Source organism: Anoplophora glabripennis, unplaced genomic scaffold, assembly GCF_000390285.2.
Source record: "Anoplophora glabripennis isolate ALB-LARVAE unplaced genomic scaffold, Agla_2.0 scaffold197, whole genome shotgun sequence".
NCBI lineage: Eukaryota > Metazoa > Arthropoda > Insecta > Coleoptera > Cerambycidae > Anoplophora > Anoplophora glabripennis.
Window position 1 is genome coordinate 342,672 of NW_019416387.1, and position 12,969 is coordinate 355,640.

A 12,969-nucleotide genomic window follows, 5' to 3' on the forward strand; every position below is an offset into this window, starting at 1 on the left:
TATGGCTTTTGTTTTTTGTGCCTTTATGATTGGCAAACATTTTGATATTTTGATTATTTAAAGTAATATTTAAAATACTGAATTTTTTGCAAGAACTTATAAATTTTTGAAATTTACATTTTTATTTCTCTGACAATTTTGTGACTTAATCATTTTATTATTTAAATTAATTGCACTTAAATACGTTAGATAGTTACTGTAATGGTAAAAATGAAAATATGACATCCAGAGAATATTCCAAATAGTGTTCAGTCATCTTCAGACTGTCCTGTGGATGGCATATAGTCCAAACTATATGTCCTTGGGACATACGGTGGGATATCCAAGATATTTATAATTTATTTGACCAACATATACCAATCTACACTATACTTATTTAAGAGTAAATTTCCAGTTTGGTACACAACCGAAATCATAAACAATATAAAAGTTAAAGGCTATCATCACAATAAATTTAAAACAACTCGTAACAACTTTCACTTAAATGAGTTTAGACGTTTGAGACGCTTAATAAAATATCAATTACATTTTGCTTACAATAATTCTCTTGTTGACTGCAAAGCGAATATTAAAAGTGACCATAAAAGGTTTTGGTCCTTTATTCAGAATAAGAAAGGGCACACGCGTATACCTAAAAATGTTTTTCTCGATGATCAAGAATTTGATGATCCCGTGCAAATTGCGGACACTTTCTCTAAATTCTTTGCTAGCGTTTTTTCCATTGAAAATGTTCAGAATCCAAATTTATCATTAAATTATTATCAATCCTGCATTAAAATACAACAGCTTACGGAATCTGATGTCCTTCTAGCAATCTATAAACAAAAAACAAAATGACGCGTGGTGAGGATCAGATTCCTAGTTTTCTAGTAAAGGATTGCTCGAGAGTTTGCTTTATCAACTGGCGAATTTCCTGATAGGTGGAAACTTACAAGAGTGTGTCCAATTTTAAAAAGCGGTAACCCTGCGGATGTAAGAAATTATCGCCCTGTTGCCATATTGTCTAACATTTCAAAGGTCTTTGAGATGTGTCTGTATAAATAAATACTAGATAGCTTAAAGTCGTAGGTACGTATCACCAAATCAGCATGGTTTTTTTCCGAATCGTTTACCCAGTATACTATGTTGATGACAAAGGGCAAGTTAATGTCTTTTACACAGACTTCTCAAATGCCTTTGACAAGGTGAATCATAGTACCTATATTGCTACATAAGTTGGAACGGTATGGTTTCAGTGATAGCTTACTCCGCCTTTTGAATTCTTACCTATATCATCGAAAGATGTACATATGTCTCTTATATTGGTTTCAAGACGAATACCTTTAATCCGGCATCAGGAGTACCTCGAGTAAGTACACTCCTTTTTACATTATTTGTAAATGCGGCTGATTGTTTGTTATTGCAAGACCTTGTGGATCATGTTTATATAATATGGTGTACTGATAGTAATTATTTACCTGTTAACACAAAAAAATGCAAAGTGTGTACGTTTACTCTTAAAAATCAGCCCCTCATATTTGATTATAATATAGGTATGTCACCTTTANGCAAAATTTCGATTTAAAGGCTTAGTTAATTGGACTAACTGTGGACATTTTTCTCTAAATTCTTTGCTAGCCATTGAAAATGTTCAGAATCCAAATTTATCATTATTATCAATCCTGCATTAAAATACAACAGCTTACGGAATCAGATGTCCTTCTAGCAATCTATGAACTAAAAAACAAAATGGCGTGTGGTGATGATCAGATTCCTAGTTTTCTAGTAAAGGATTGCTCGAGAGTTGTATGCACTCCGCTTCTTACGTTATTTAATATTGCTTTATCAACTGGCGAATTTCTCCTGATAGGTGGAAACTTACAAGAATGTGTCCAATTTTAAAAAGCGGTAACCCTGCGGATGTAAGGAATTATCGCCCTGTTGCCATATTGTCTAACATTGCAAAGGTCTTTGAGATGTGTATGTATAAACAAATAGGTACTAGATAGGTTAAAGTCGTACATATCACCAAATCAGCATGTTTTTTTCCGAATCGTTCAACTTTATCTAATCTGACCGAGTTTACCCAGTATACGGCGAACTATGTTGATGACAAAGAGCAAGTTAATGTCTTTTACACAGACTTCTCAAAGGCCTTTGACAAGGTGAATCATAGTATATTGCTACATAAGTTTGAACGGTATGGTTTCAGTGATATCTTACTCCGCCTTTTGAATTCTTACCTATATCATCGAAAGATGTATGTCTCTTATAATGGTTTCAAGACGAATACTTTTAATGCGGCATCAGGATTATCTCGAGTAGGGTACACTCCTTTTTATATTATTTGTAAATGCGGCGGATTGTTTGTTATTGCAAGACCTTGTGGATCATGTTTATATAATATGGTGTACTGATAGTAATTATTTACCTGTTAACACAAAAAAATGCAAAGTGTGTACGTTTACTCTTAAAAATCAGCCCCTCATATTTGATTATAATATAGGTATGTCACCTTTAACTCGTTTTCAGAACTTTAAGGATCTTGGTGTAATGTTTGACAGTAGATTGTCTTTTGCTGATCATATTAATTCAAGTATTAAATCCGCGATAGTTTGCTAGACTTTGTTATAAGAAGTACAAAATCTTTTACCGATATAGGTGCATTGAAGAGACTATACTATTCACTAGTACGTTCGAAACTCGAATATTGTAGCCTTATTTGGCACCCATGTTATCAGATATACAGTAACCACTTGGAAGGAATACAGCAGCGTTTTCTCAAATTCCTGTCTTTTCGTCTTGACAATTTTTATCCTGAAAGTATGCAGTCGCTGAATACTAGAAGGGTGGTTGCAAGTTCATCTTTTTTATTTAAATTGTTTCATGACATGGTTGATTTTCAGGCTTTAATCTATCTTTTTAATACCGAGACCTGGCTCTCGAGAAGAGAGACCATTAGGGCTCTTCTTACTATAATAGAGGAGATTGTTGAGGGATTTAACAATAAAATTGTATCTCATGTTACATTATGCGATTTGACCAAAGCATTTGATTGCATCGATATTGAGACACTACTGCAAAAATTAGAATATTAAGGTATTCGCAATAATGAATTGAATCTTTTTCGAACCTATCTATTAGGTAGAAAACAGTGTGTGAGCATTGACAATAAATTATCTACTCTTCTCCCTGTTGTAAGAGGAGTTCCTCAGGGATCTGTGTTGGGACCAATACTTTTCTTGATTTATATCAACGATTTACCTACAAATATTTCTAGTGGTACTTGTGTCCTTTTTGCTGACGACACTACTATTCTAACACCAGGAAATTTGAGCACAGACAGCTTGAATGAAGCAAAAACCTGGTTTTCAGCGAATAGATTAAAACTGAATGTATCTAAGACTCAACATATATCTTTTACATCAGATAAAAAATGTGCTAAATCTGATCCTGTAAAGTTGCTAGGTATTACCTTGGACGCTGGCCTTAGATGGACAGATCATATCCGTTGTTTGTGCTCAAAGCTTGCGACCCAGATATATGTTATGAGACAGCTGCGGCCTTCTGTGGATAGCAAAGTTATGCGAATAGTTTATTTTTCATTGATTCACAGTCATCTTCTTTATGGAGTTAATTTGTGGGGTAATTCAAGTTTTGCTCTCAAACCATTTGTCATACAGAAGGCCGCTGTTCGTCTTATCGCGGGTGTACCAAACTATACTCATAGTAGGGTTTACTTCCAAAAATTTAAGATATTGCCACTCCCGTGCCTATATCTACTTGAATCATTGTATCTGGTTCATAAAAATTTGCCAAACATTCCGACACATTCTGGTGTACATGAATATAAGACTAGGCACCGTGGAGCTCTTATAGTCCCTTTCTCTAGGATTAATATAACTAGAAATAATAAACCCAAAATAGATTTATATAATAAATTGGTTCATTTCTTCAAGCACGAGAATATTAAATTAATGTCTCTCAAATCATTTTACAATTTCACTAAAAATTTTTTTATAACGAAATGCTATTTTAGTACTGATGAGTTTATTTCTGAAATGTGTTCTATTACTTGAAATGTACTGTTATGTATGTAAAAAAGTCAATAAAGTTTATTATTTATTATTATTATAGTTAAAGACTTGACTTGACTTTTTGTAATACCCTATGGAAACATTTTCTTTGAAGTTTTTGTGATACAGGGTGTTGAAATCAAAGAAAGGGTTTATGCAGATTGATTAAAATGAAAAAATCTTTAAGAAAGACGATATAGTGAACACATTTTTCCAAAACGGTAAAAACTTTGCAAAAAACTCCAGGATAAGATGTGCATTTTACAACTTCTATCCAGTGGCGTGCCATAATTTTTGAGAAAAATGTAATAATTTAATAATAATAATAATAATAATAATAATAATAATAATAATAATAATAATAATAATAATAATAATAATAATAATAATAATAATAATATCTCTACCTCTTTCCAATCTCCTAAAAGTCGGAGACTCATGTGAGAGAGGGGGCGGCACATTATTATTCAGTAGGCCGCATGTGCGCCCAGGAATGACTTACTTTGGTAAGCCCTAATCACCATTCAGTGTATGAATGAGGGAGACCTGGAAAACATTATTAATTACTTATAATTAGGCGGATAGTCAGTGACATTCATCGAATAAGTATCGATGCCTCAAACCGCTCGGCCACCGACCGACCCGAGCGCTTACCTTGTATCTACGCCACTGTTTAAAAATTGTTTTTGTACAAAATTATCTAATAGAGGTTATTTGAAAAATTGAACCTGAATAGCCTAAAAATCATATTATTATGAAACGTAAAAAGTTTAAAAAATATAAAATTGCTCTATTTGCATCAGTTCAAAAAAGATGAACAGGGGCGGAATAGTAGAAAGCGTAATAAAAAAAAATATTAACAACTAGAAATTTTCGTAAAACCATTCTATTAAACGATTAAGTAAAGATAAAATTGTCTGCGTTTGTTTATAAATATTAATAATAAAATAAATTAATTAATTAAAATGCACTCGCAAAGGAAGGACCTCTGCAATACCAGATATATGGGATAAAACTGAAGGCGCATCATGTAATTCACCATGATATAACTGCAAAAAGTCAAGGACGGTTAATTCTACAAACTCACATACTTCAGCTCATAATTCTATTATTATTATTTTTTTGTGATGACCATTATTATTTACCAGGGTAAAATCAGGTGGCAATTGCAATAATTGTAGGCAAATCGTCCCAAACAGCGAGAAATAAGTATTGTAAATAACAAATAGGCGGCTTTGAATTCATTACCTACATTTCCGGTACCACTTATTTCAACTAAGCTACAGACAGATTTATGTATGATTTTTTTAAAGGATTTACAATAACATTATCAAAGTGGCGTACCAAAATATCAACCAGAAAATAATATTTAAAAATGTATGTAAGTATATACAATAAAAAAATTTAAAGGTAATCAAAATAGGTTTTAAAAAAATGCAAAAACCATCAAATGTTTAGTCCTTTGCTAATTTAAAAAGTGAATTAATTAATTTTGAACATGTTCACTTTATTTATGAACAAATACAATTAAAAAGCACGGCATGACGCTTATCACGATTACAACAATAAATTTTAAAGGCAAAGATAATTCCAAAATTAATTCTTCAAGTTAATTCTTTATCGTGCATTCGTATGTTGAATAAAAATGCTTTTATTTATTTATATTTTTATAATAAATGTATTACTGTGTTCTAAAGTTATTTAGTCAAACATAAATAATGCAATTTTACACAAATGCAGAAATGTGTTTTATTTATGGACGTGCCAATGGCAATGGGCTTGAAGCTCGTCGTCTCTATGCTGAGACTTATCTTTCTGCTCATGAAATATTCACCAGACTTTATCAGCGTGAATATGGCTGTAACTAATATGGCAGTAAAGTGAATATGGCTGTAACTAGACTCGTGCTACTTATTACACTCATGTCATTTAGTGGTCCTGTCCGTGTTACTCATCTTCGCGATTATTGATCGCACTAAATGACGTTACGAAATAGCGCGGCAGCAAACACCCGATTAAAACCCGTTTAGTTATTAAGAAGGCTCTATAGCAAATAGGCAACCAGCGATACATTTTTATAGATTTTATTACACTATTTGTCTAAATATGAATTAATGTACAAATAACAGACTTTCCAACAATTTAACGCAGATTTTCTATAAAATGGACTTAGTTTGAAACTCAAATAACTTTTTGGTGTAAAGAAATTTGTAATTAACTATGCCGCTTGTTTAAAAGGGGCAAATTATAAATTTCTTTACAACAAAAAGTAATTTGAGTTTGAAACTAACTCAATTTTATAGATAATTTGTGTTAGAATGGAGAAAAGTCTGTTATTTGTGCATTGATTCATATACAAACTGTGTAATAAAATCTATAAAAATGTATTGCAGGTTGCCTATTTGCTACAGAGCTCTCTTAATTAAAAGCTTCTTTTTAGAGGTTGTTGATTTCTAATCTTTCACTATATGCATATATAAGATTATAATTATTTCTAGACATTCAGAAAAATATGCAAGATACCCTAATACAACATTCAACAGACAATTTGTGTTGTCATATGCTTACCGCTAAGAAGGTTTTAGGAACACTTTTCTAATTTACCATTTTCTTTCAAAGAATGGTATTATTTTTGAGAAGATTGCAGTGGCTTAGAGGTAGTGGTCCAAAAAAGATGACCAATGTCATTTGTGAAACATTAACACCCAGTATCTCGAAGAGGAAACTCATATGTCACTATCATATGAAATTTTTTTCTTTGCTTTTGAGGTTTTTCCACTTTTTTTAATACACCGCATGCAGCGTAATTAAACAGAGTATTCAAAAACATTCAAAATATAATCTCTTGTACAAAAAACGTCAAAAATAAAATATATATATATATAAAACTATAGGCAGATCTGTAAAATTTATTTAATTTCTGTAAATGTATCCACTTTTTGCCTACGCCACTGGACTTATTCGGTTTTTGATATAATATAAAATCTCTCATCAAAATCATTACTCCACGCTAGTGCAACACAAGCCAACCATGATCGCATACGCGCTTTTCTTCTTCGTCTTCGCCTCTGCAGTTTTAAATGTACACGTGAGTAAAAAATACGACCTCGGTGTTACCATTTTTCAAAAATTCAGGGATATACACTTGTGTAAAAGCTTATACCTGGATTTGTTTTTCAAAAACAAATGTTAAAGTAAGCAAACAACTATATTTTTTTACTTTTTAGTGTGACATCCTCGAGAAGAACATTACTCTAGCCGCCCAATGCATGGAAGAGACGAAAGTAACTCGAGAGGTCGTTGACAGTTATATTGAGGACCCCGAGAAAGAACCAACGGAAGACTTTTACTGTTATCTTCAGTGCGTCTACACAGGAGTCGGTTTAATCGACGAAAATGGCGACCTAGACATTGACTTGTGCAAGTCAATGTTCGTCGTGGATGTGGACTGCTTAAAGGACATGCCCAAGATCGTCAAATGCACCGACATGGAAGCTCTGTCCGAGTGTGTCAAAGATTAGTCTCCTTCGTTTATTTTGTCGTTTATTATGTGATTAAAGTTGTTAAAGCATATGTTTGCTGTTTTCCAAACCCCAGAAAAATTTACTTTTGTATCTAATATTCCCTGTCTATATTTTTATTTTAATATAAAGTTTTCTACTCCCCTTCAATTTGACAGCCATTTTTTAACACGCTGTATGTTGAACAGGTACGTATAGAGTATATTAATCACCAGGTTTGTCAGAAATCAACACACAAATAGTTTTTATAGAAAAAAATGTTCTGTCTAGTATAAGAAACTAAAGAGAGATATCTTTATAGAAACCCAAAGCAAATAAAACAAATATGGCTATTACTGTGTGTTTCAAGGTTCCCAATTGTGTTCTAATTTAATTTCAACAGTTTTTTGAGTGATGCAATTATGGAAAAAGAAATATCGCTAAGGTAATTCTGACTATAGTTATTTTATTGTTATTACTTACAACTTGTTTTCCGAGTTATTATATTAATACTCTATCTTCGACATAATTTTGCATTTGTGCACTGAGTGTATTACATAGTCTTCTTTACAAAGCAACTTTTTTTTAGAAAAACCGTTCATAAAACCAGTGAAGTGGCAACTACGTCCCGTATCAAAATATGTGTGCAACCCCCAACTCCAAAAGGAAGGTCCAGAACACTCAGCAGCGTGGACTTAGACAACTTATCTGTCTTTTGCGACGTCAAAGCGTTAGTATATTCTTTCTTAGTACGGGGGTATTCACAAATATTTTACCCCCGCCCCATCACCCACCCCCTTAACATTCTTGCCTTTCTGTCTGGAAAAAAAGACCTAATCAATTTTGCCATCTCAAAGAAATGTATAGGACATTTTATGCCAAATCATTGAGGTCGCGACCGTACCATTTTAATTTTCCTGATTTTTTGGAATTATTTTTTAGTATTCATATACAGTAGCTTCCATGAATTTTTTAAAATTGTTATTTCAATTCCTCAAGAAGTTCTGGGCATTTGAATATTTTGTGAAATCAATTTTCAAATAATTGTAATCTGGCAAAAATGAGGTATAAACTTTTTTTTCGTTTTGTTCGTTTTGAGATGTAGTTTTACAAAAAATATATAAAAATAGTACATTTTTAGTTTTTTGAAGGGTTTTTTGTTTTTCGAAAAAATCCGAAAAAATCTCAAAAAAAATCGCCTTTCAATATGCAAATTTATAAGACGGCATCTTATCCATCTTATCCATCTAAGAGTGGCATCTTTATTATTCTATTTTGTTTTCGAATTATTTTTTTTGTATTTTATTTTTTTACAGATAATGTAGGTACGCTATTAAACCAAATTTTATTATAGAAGAAAATCGCGATGACTAATTAATAAAAATATTATATTTTTAAAAATACTTCTACTAATATTCTCATTACTAAATATTTAAATTATTATTAACTAAATTCACTAATCCTGTATACACAGACCAAATTGCCATGCAACTAGTGCACTGTTAAATTTAACAACTCATGAAATTCTTTATTAAAAAAATATATCATACCAAAAAGAAAAAATACAAGTAATTATATATTATAGTATTAAAAAACATCTATCGGATAACATACTTTGTTTAATCTTTGACTTAAATATTGATAATTTACAGGTTTTAAAGTAATGGGGGATTAAATTGTAATATTTGGTAATTTGATAACAGCTCTGAAATAAAGAGTGAGATGAGTTGGTACAGATAACGTATTCTTAATTCTTATATTCAAATTGTGAATATCTGTTTTGTAATTTTATGGTAAAGATATAGTGGAGTCTTGAAACACATAAATTTATGAGACAGGCAACAGCTGTGGAGTAACTGTCTCTATTCAATTTTCAACCAACTAATTTCCTCAATTTCATGTCTTCTAACATTACATATTAATCTTACACACGAATTTTGTACTTTTTGTGAACGCATCTTGTCATATTTCCTTAAAAAGGGATAATAAACAACGTCACACTCAGTCAAATGGGGCAATACCAATGCATCACACAAGGCAATTCTATTCTCTTTACTAAGTATTTCTCTACATGCAAATATTAATTTAAAGTTACCAAATCGTTTAATAAATCATATATACTTGTTCAGTGAATTTTAACGAAGTGTCAATAGTTAAGCCTAGATTTTTAGCAATTTCTGTTGATTGCAATTGATCACTGCATAATTTAATATTGACACTATTTTTAAGTCGCGCTCTAGCAGAACGTGGGCCAAGTTCGGATTTAGAAGGGTTAATAGAGAGGCAAAATTTGTTGAAACATTTAAAAGGGAATTTAAGTCATCCATAATTCTTTGATTAGCTAATTATATTAGACCAGGCGGTATCTGTTTTGGTTTGGGTGAATCGTATATCCACGGAGATTTTTGGCTTTTTGGCTTTCAAATATCACTAGAAATGTTTGCAATTAAATTTTTTACAAAACATGTCTAGTTAAAAAGCAAATGAATCATGATTATTATGGTAAAAATCGACAAAATCGCAAAAATGGGGTTAAAAAACAAAATTATTTGGGAATTTTTTTGGGGTATTTATATTGGATATAGGACCTTTATACTTGGCTCAAGAAAACTTCATGTAATGTAGAATTATCACACCAAATTTCATCAAAATCGGTTCCATAGATTTTGCATAATAATTTTGCAATCCAGATTTTGAAAAAAAAATTGCAAATTTTCAAAATTTTGCACAGCAGAAACCAAGGCCCTTAGATACTTGAAAATTTAATCACATATAGAAGGGCTCTCAAGCTTTCAAACGCTTTTTGAAAAATTCGAATCCGTCAATTAGGAGAGCTCTGGCGCTTGTTTAAACATTGGTCGAATTTTTGTACTTATAAACAATTAGAATAACTTTGTGAATATTCAATCAAATCAAATTTTTTAAAGCAGGTTTTAAAAGTTCTTGGAAAGACGCTTCTTTAAAAAAAAACAGATCGATTGATCAATTAGTTACGTAGTTATAGCCGATTCAATTTCGAGCAGGCCGAAGCGGCCGCGCTCTCTGCTTCCCCCACCACCACCACCCGTACGATTTTATTGAATTTCTCGCTTGCATAAATAACTTTAAACACGTTTTAAAGTAGGTTGCCAATGAAGAAAAGTATTGTAATCTTAGACCTGGTAAGTACTCGGAATACCAAAGGTATTTTTCGAAAAATTAGCCCGGATGTCCCAGTACATTTAGTGTAAATGACGGCTATAACTACGTAACTAATTGATCAATCGATCTGTTTTTTTTTAAAGAAGCGTCTTTCCAAGAACTTTTAAAACCTGCTTTAAAAAATTTGATTTGATTGAATATTCACAAAGTTCTAATTGTTTATAAGTACAAAAATTCGACCAATGTTTAAACAAGCGCCAGAGCTCTCCTAATTGACGGATTCGAATTTTTCAAAAAAAGTTTGAAAGCCTGAGAGCCCTTCTATATGTGATTAAATTTTCAAGTATCTAAGGGCCTTGGTTTTTGCTGTGCAAAATTTTGAAAATTTGCAATTTTTTTTTAATCTGGATTGCAAAATTATTATGCAAAATCTATCGAACCGATTTTGATGAAATTTGGTGTGATGATTCTACATAACATGAAGTTTTCTTGAGCCAAGTATAAAGGTCCTACACCCAATTTAAATACACCAAAAAAATTCCCTAAAAAGTATTGTTTTTTAACCCCATTTTTGTGATTTTTTCGATTTTTACCATAATCATGATTCATTCGATTTTTAACTTGACATGTTTTGTGAAAAATTTAATTGCAAACATTTTTTTCCTCTTCCATTTTCGCCTAAAATCAACTCTTGAAAAGATACATAATTAAATAGGAAGAAAAATATGACATTTTTCGAATTTTTTTAACATATTGTGCCGGCAAAAGTTAAGCCCACGCTTTTTTTTATGCGCATAGAAAAATTTTCATTTCTAGTGATATTTGAAAGCCAAAAAGCCAAAAATCTCCGTGGATATACGATTCACCCAAATATGGCTTTTTGAAACAGATACCGTCCGGACTATATGTTAGATTCTGCAAAAGAATCACAATACAACTAAGTGTCGTCAGCATAAAAGTGTGATTTACAATAAGATATAACATTTATAAATTGAGAAGTATAAATCGTGAAGAACAAAGGACCTAAAATGGATCCCTGAGGAACACCACAGTTTACCATTTGATAGTAGATAGTAGATTCATTTATTTATCAATTTTACCGCAGACATAATTGATAGAATAAAAAACATACTTTCTAAAACAATCTATCAATCTAACACAATCTAAAAAATCTAAAAAATAACTAATTATTGACCTATCTTAAAAGATATATGGAGTTGAAAATAACTTCTTCCACCTTTAAAGGCATATTTCTTGCTAATAAACAATTGCTCCTAATTTAGTTTTTCAGTGGAGTTGAAAATAACTTTTAAACTATTTTTTTATGCATTTACAAATTTAAATGCCTTTTTGTTGAAAACTGTTGACTCTAGAGATATTAGAAAGGTATACCTATCTTTTTTTAAGCAGAAAAGTTGGAGGAACAGATTTTTCCGGACCAAAGTGAAATACACCGTGGCACAAAAAAGTTTTGGCAGTTTAAATGCGTCCTAAGGGAATTTCTTATTCCAAAAAAACCCCAGATTTTAAATTTAATGAATTAACTCAAAGTAGACGAAATATGTTATTTATTTTTTCAGCTTTGACACTCTGTCACTCCGTTATTAGTAATTTTTGGACTAAGGTAAGTTTAGTTAAATCGACTTATTTTGAGCCCTACTATATCTGGTGGAGTGTTGTACAGATCCTTTAGAGGCGCCCTGTATATCCCAAGCAAGTTTTTTTATAATGCCCTGTTATCCACCTATCTGATAGTACCAACTGCATTCAACGTAATCTCCCTTGATCATATTAATTATTTTATTTTTAATTTTTTACTATAACTTTTAGAAGCCCCCGTAAAAAGAACTGCAGACAGGTAAAATTAGGATTTCTTGCAACCCATAAAATTAACTCTTCATTAGAAAAATTTATTTAAAAAAATCTGACTAGAACACACCGAGACTATAGTAAAATCACTCTTCATAATCTACTAGTTTTTTCTTAATAACATGTTTAAGATTCTGTTTAGTAAATCTAGGAGGGAAAAATCATAAATAGCAAACCAAAATATTATGCAAACTGTAGTCACAAATAAATTCCTAAAACTTTAGCTTTTATCTTCTTTCTAGACGAAAGGCCAAGAAAGAAAAATGTGATTTGACACTTGATAAAGACATTAATCCATTGTCATGAACTGTTTTAGGAATGCCCCCAAAGACGACAAGAGAAAGGATTTAAGACTTTTCGCTAAAGTGTTCAAAATCTTTTCGCTGGTCTTGATCTGGATCGTC

General features: G+C 31.5%; 1 protein-coding gene across 1 annotated transcript; it reads left to right on the top strand.

The window, feature by feature from the left end:
* Window positions 1–7,074: 7,074 nt before the first annotated feature.
* LOC108904899 lies at window positions 7,075–7,665 on the top strand. The gene is made up of 2 exons (XM_018707614.1): window positions 7,075–7,143; window positions 7,283–7,665. Exons 1-2 carry the CDS (start codon window positions 7,087–7,089, stop codon window positions 7,574–7,576), a joined length of 351 nt encoding a protein of 116 aa, XP_018563130.1. The 5' UTR covers window positions 7,075–7,086; the 3' UTR covers window positions 7,577–7,665.
* The last annotated feature ends 5,304 nt before the right edge of the window (window positions 7,666–12,969 follow it).

What these genes read in the sequence shown, in the direction of transcription:
- LOC108904899 (XM_018707614.1), top strand. Translation starts at nt 7,087, where the DNA reads ATGATCGCATACGCGCTTTTCTTCTTCGTCTTCGCCTCTGCAGTTTTA. An exon ending in CTGCAGTTTTAAATGTACAC is followed by an intron (nt 7,144 to 7,282) that starts GTGAGTAAAAAA and finishes TTTACTTTTTAG; the next exon opens with TGTGACATCCTCGAGAAGAA.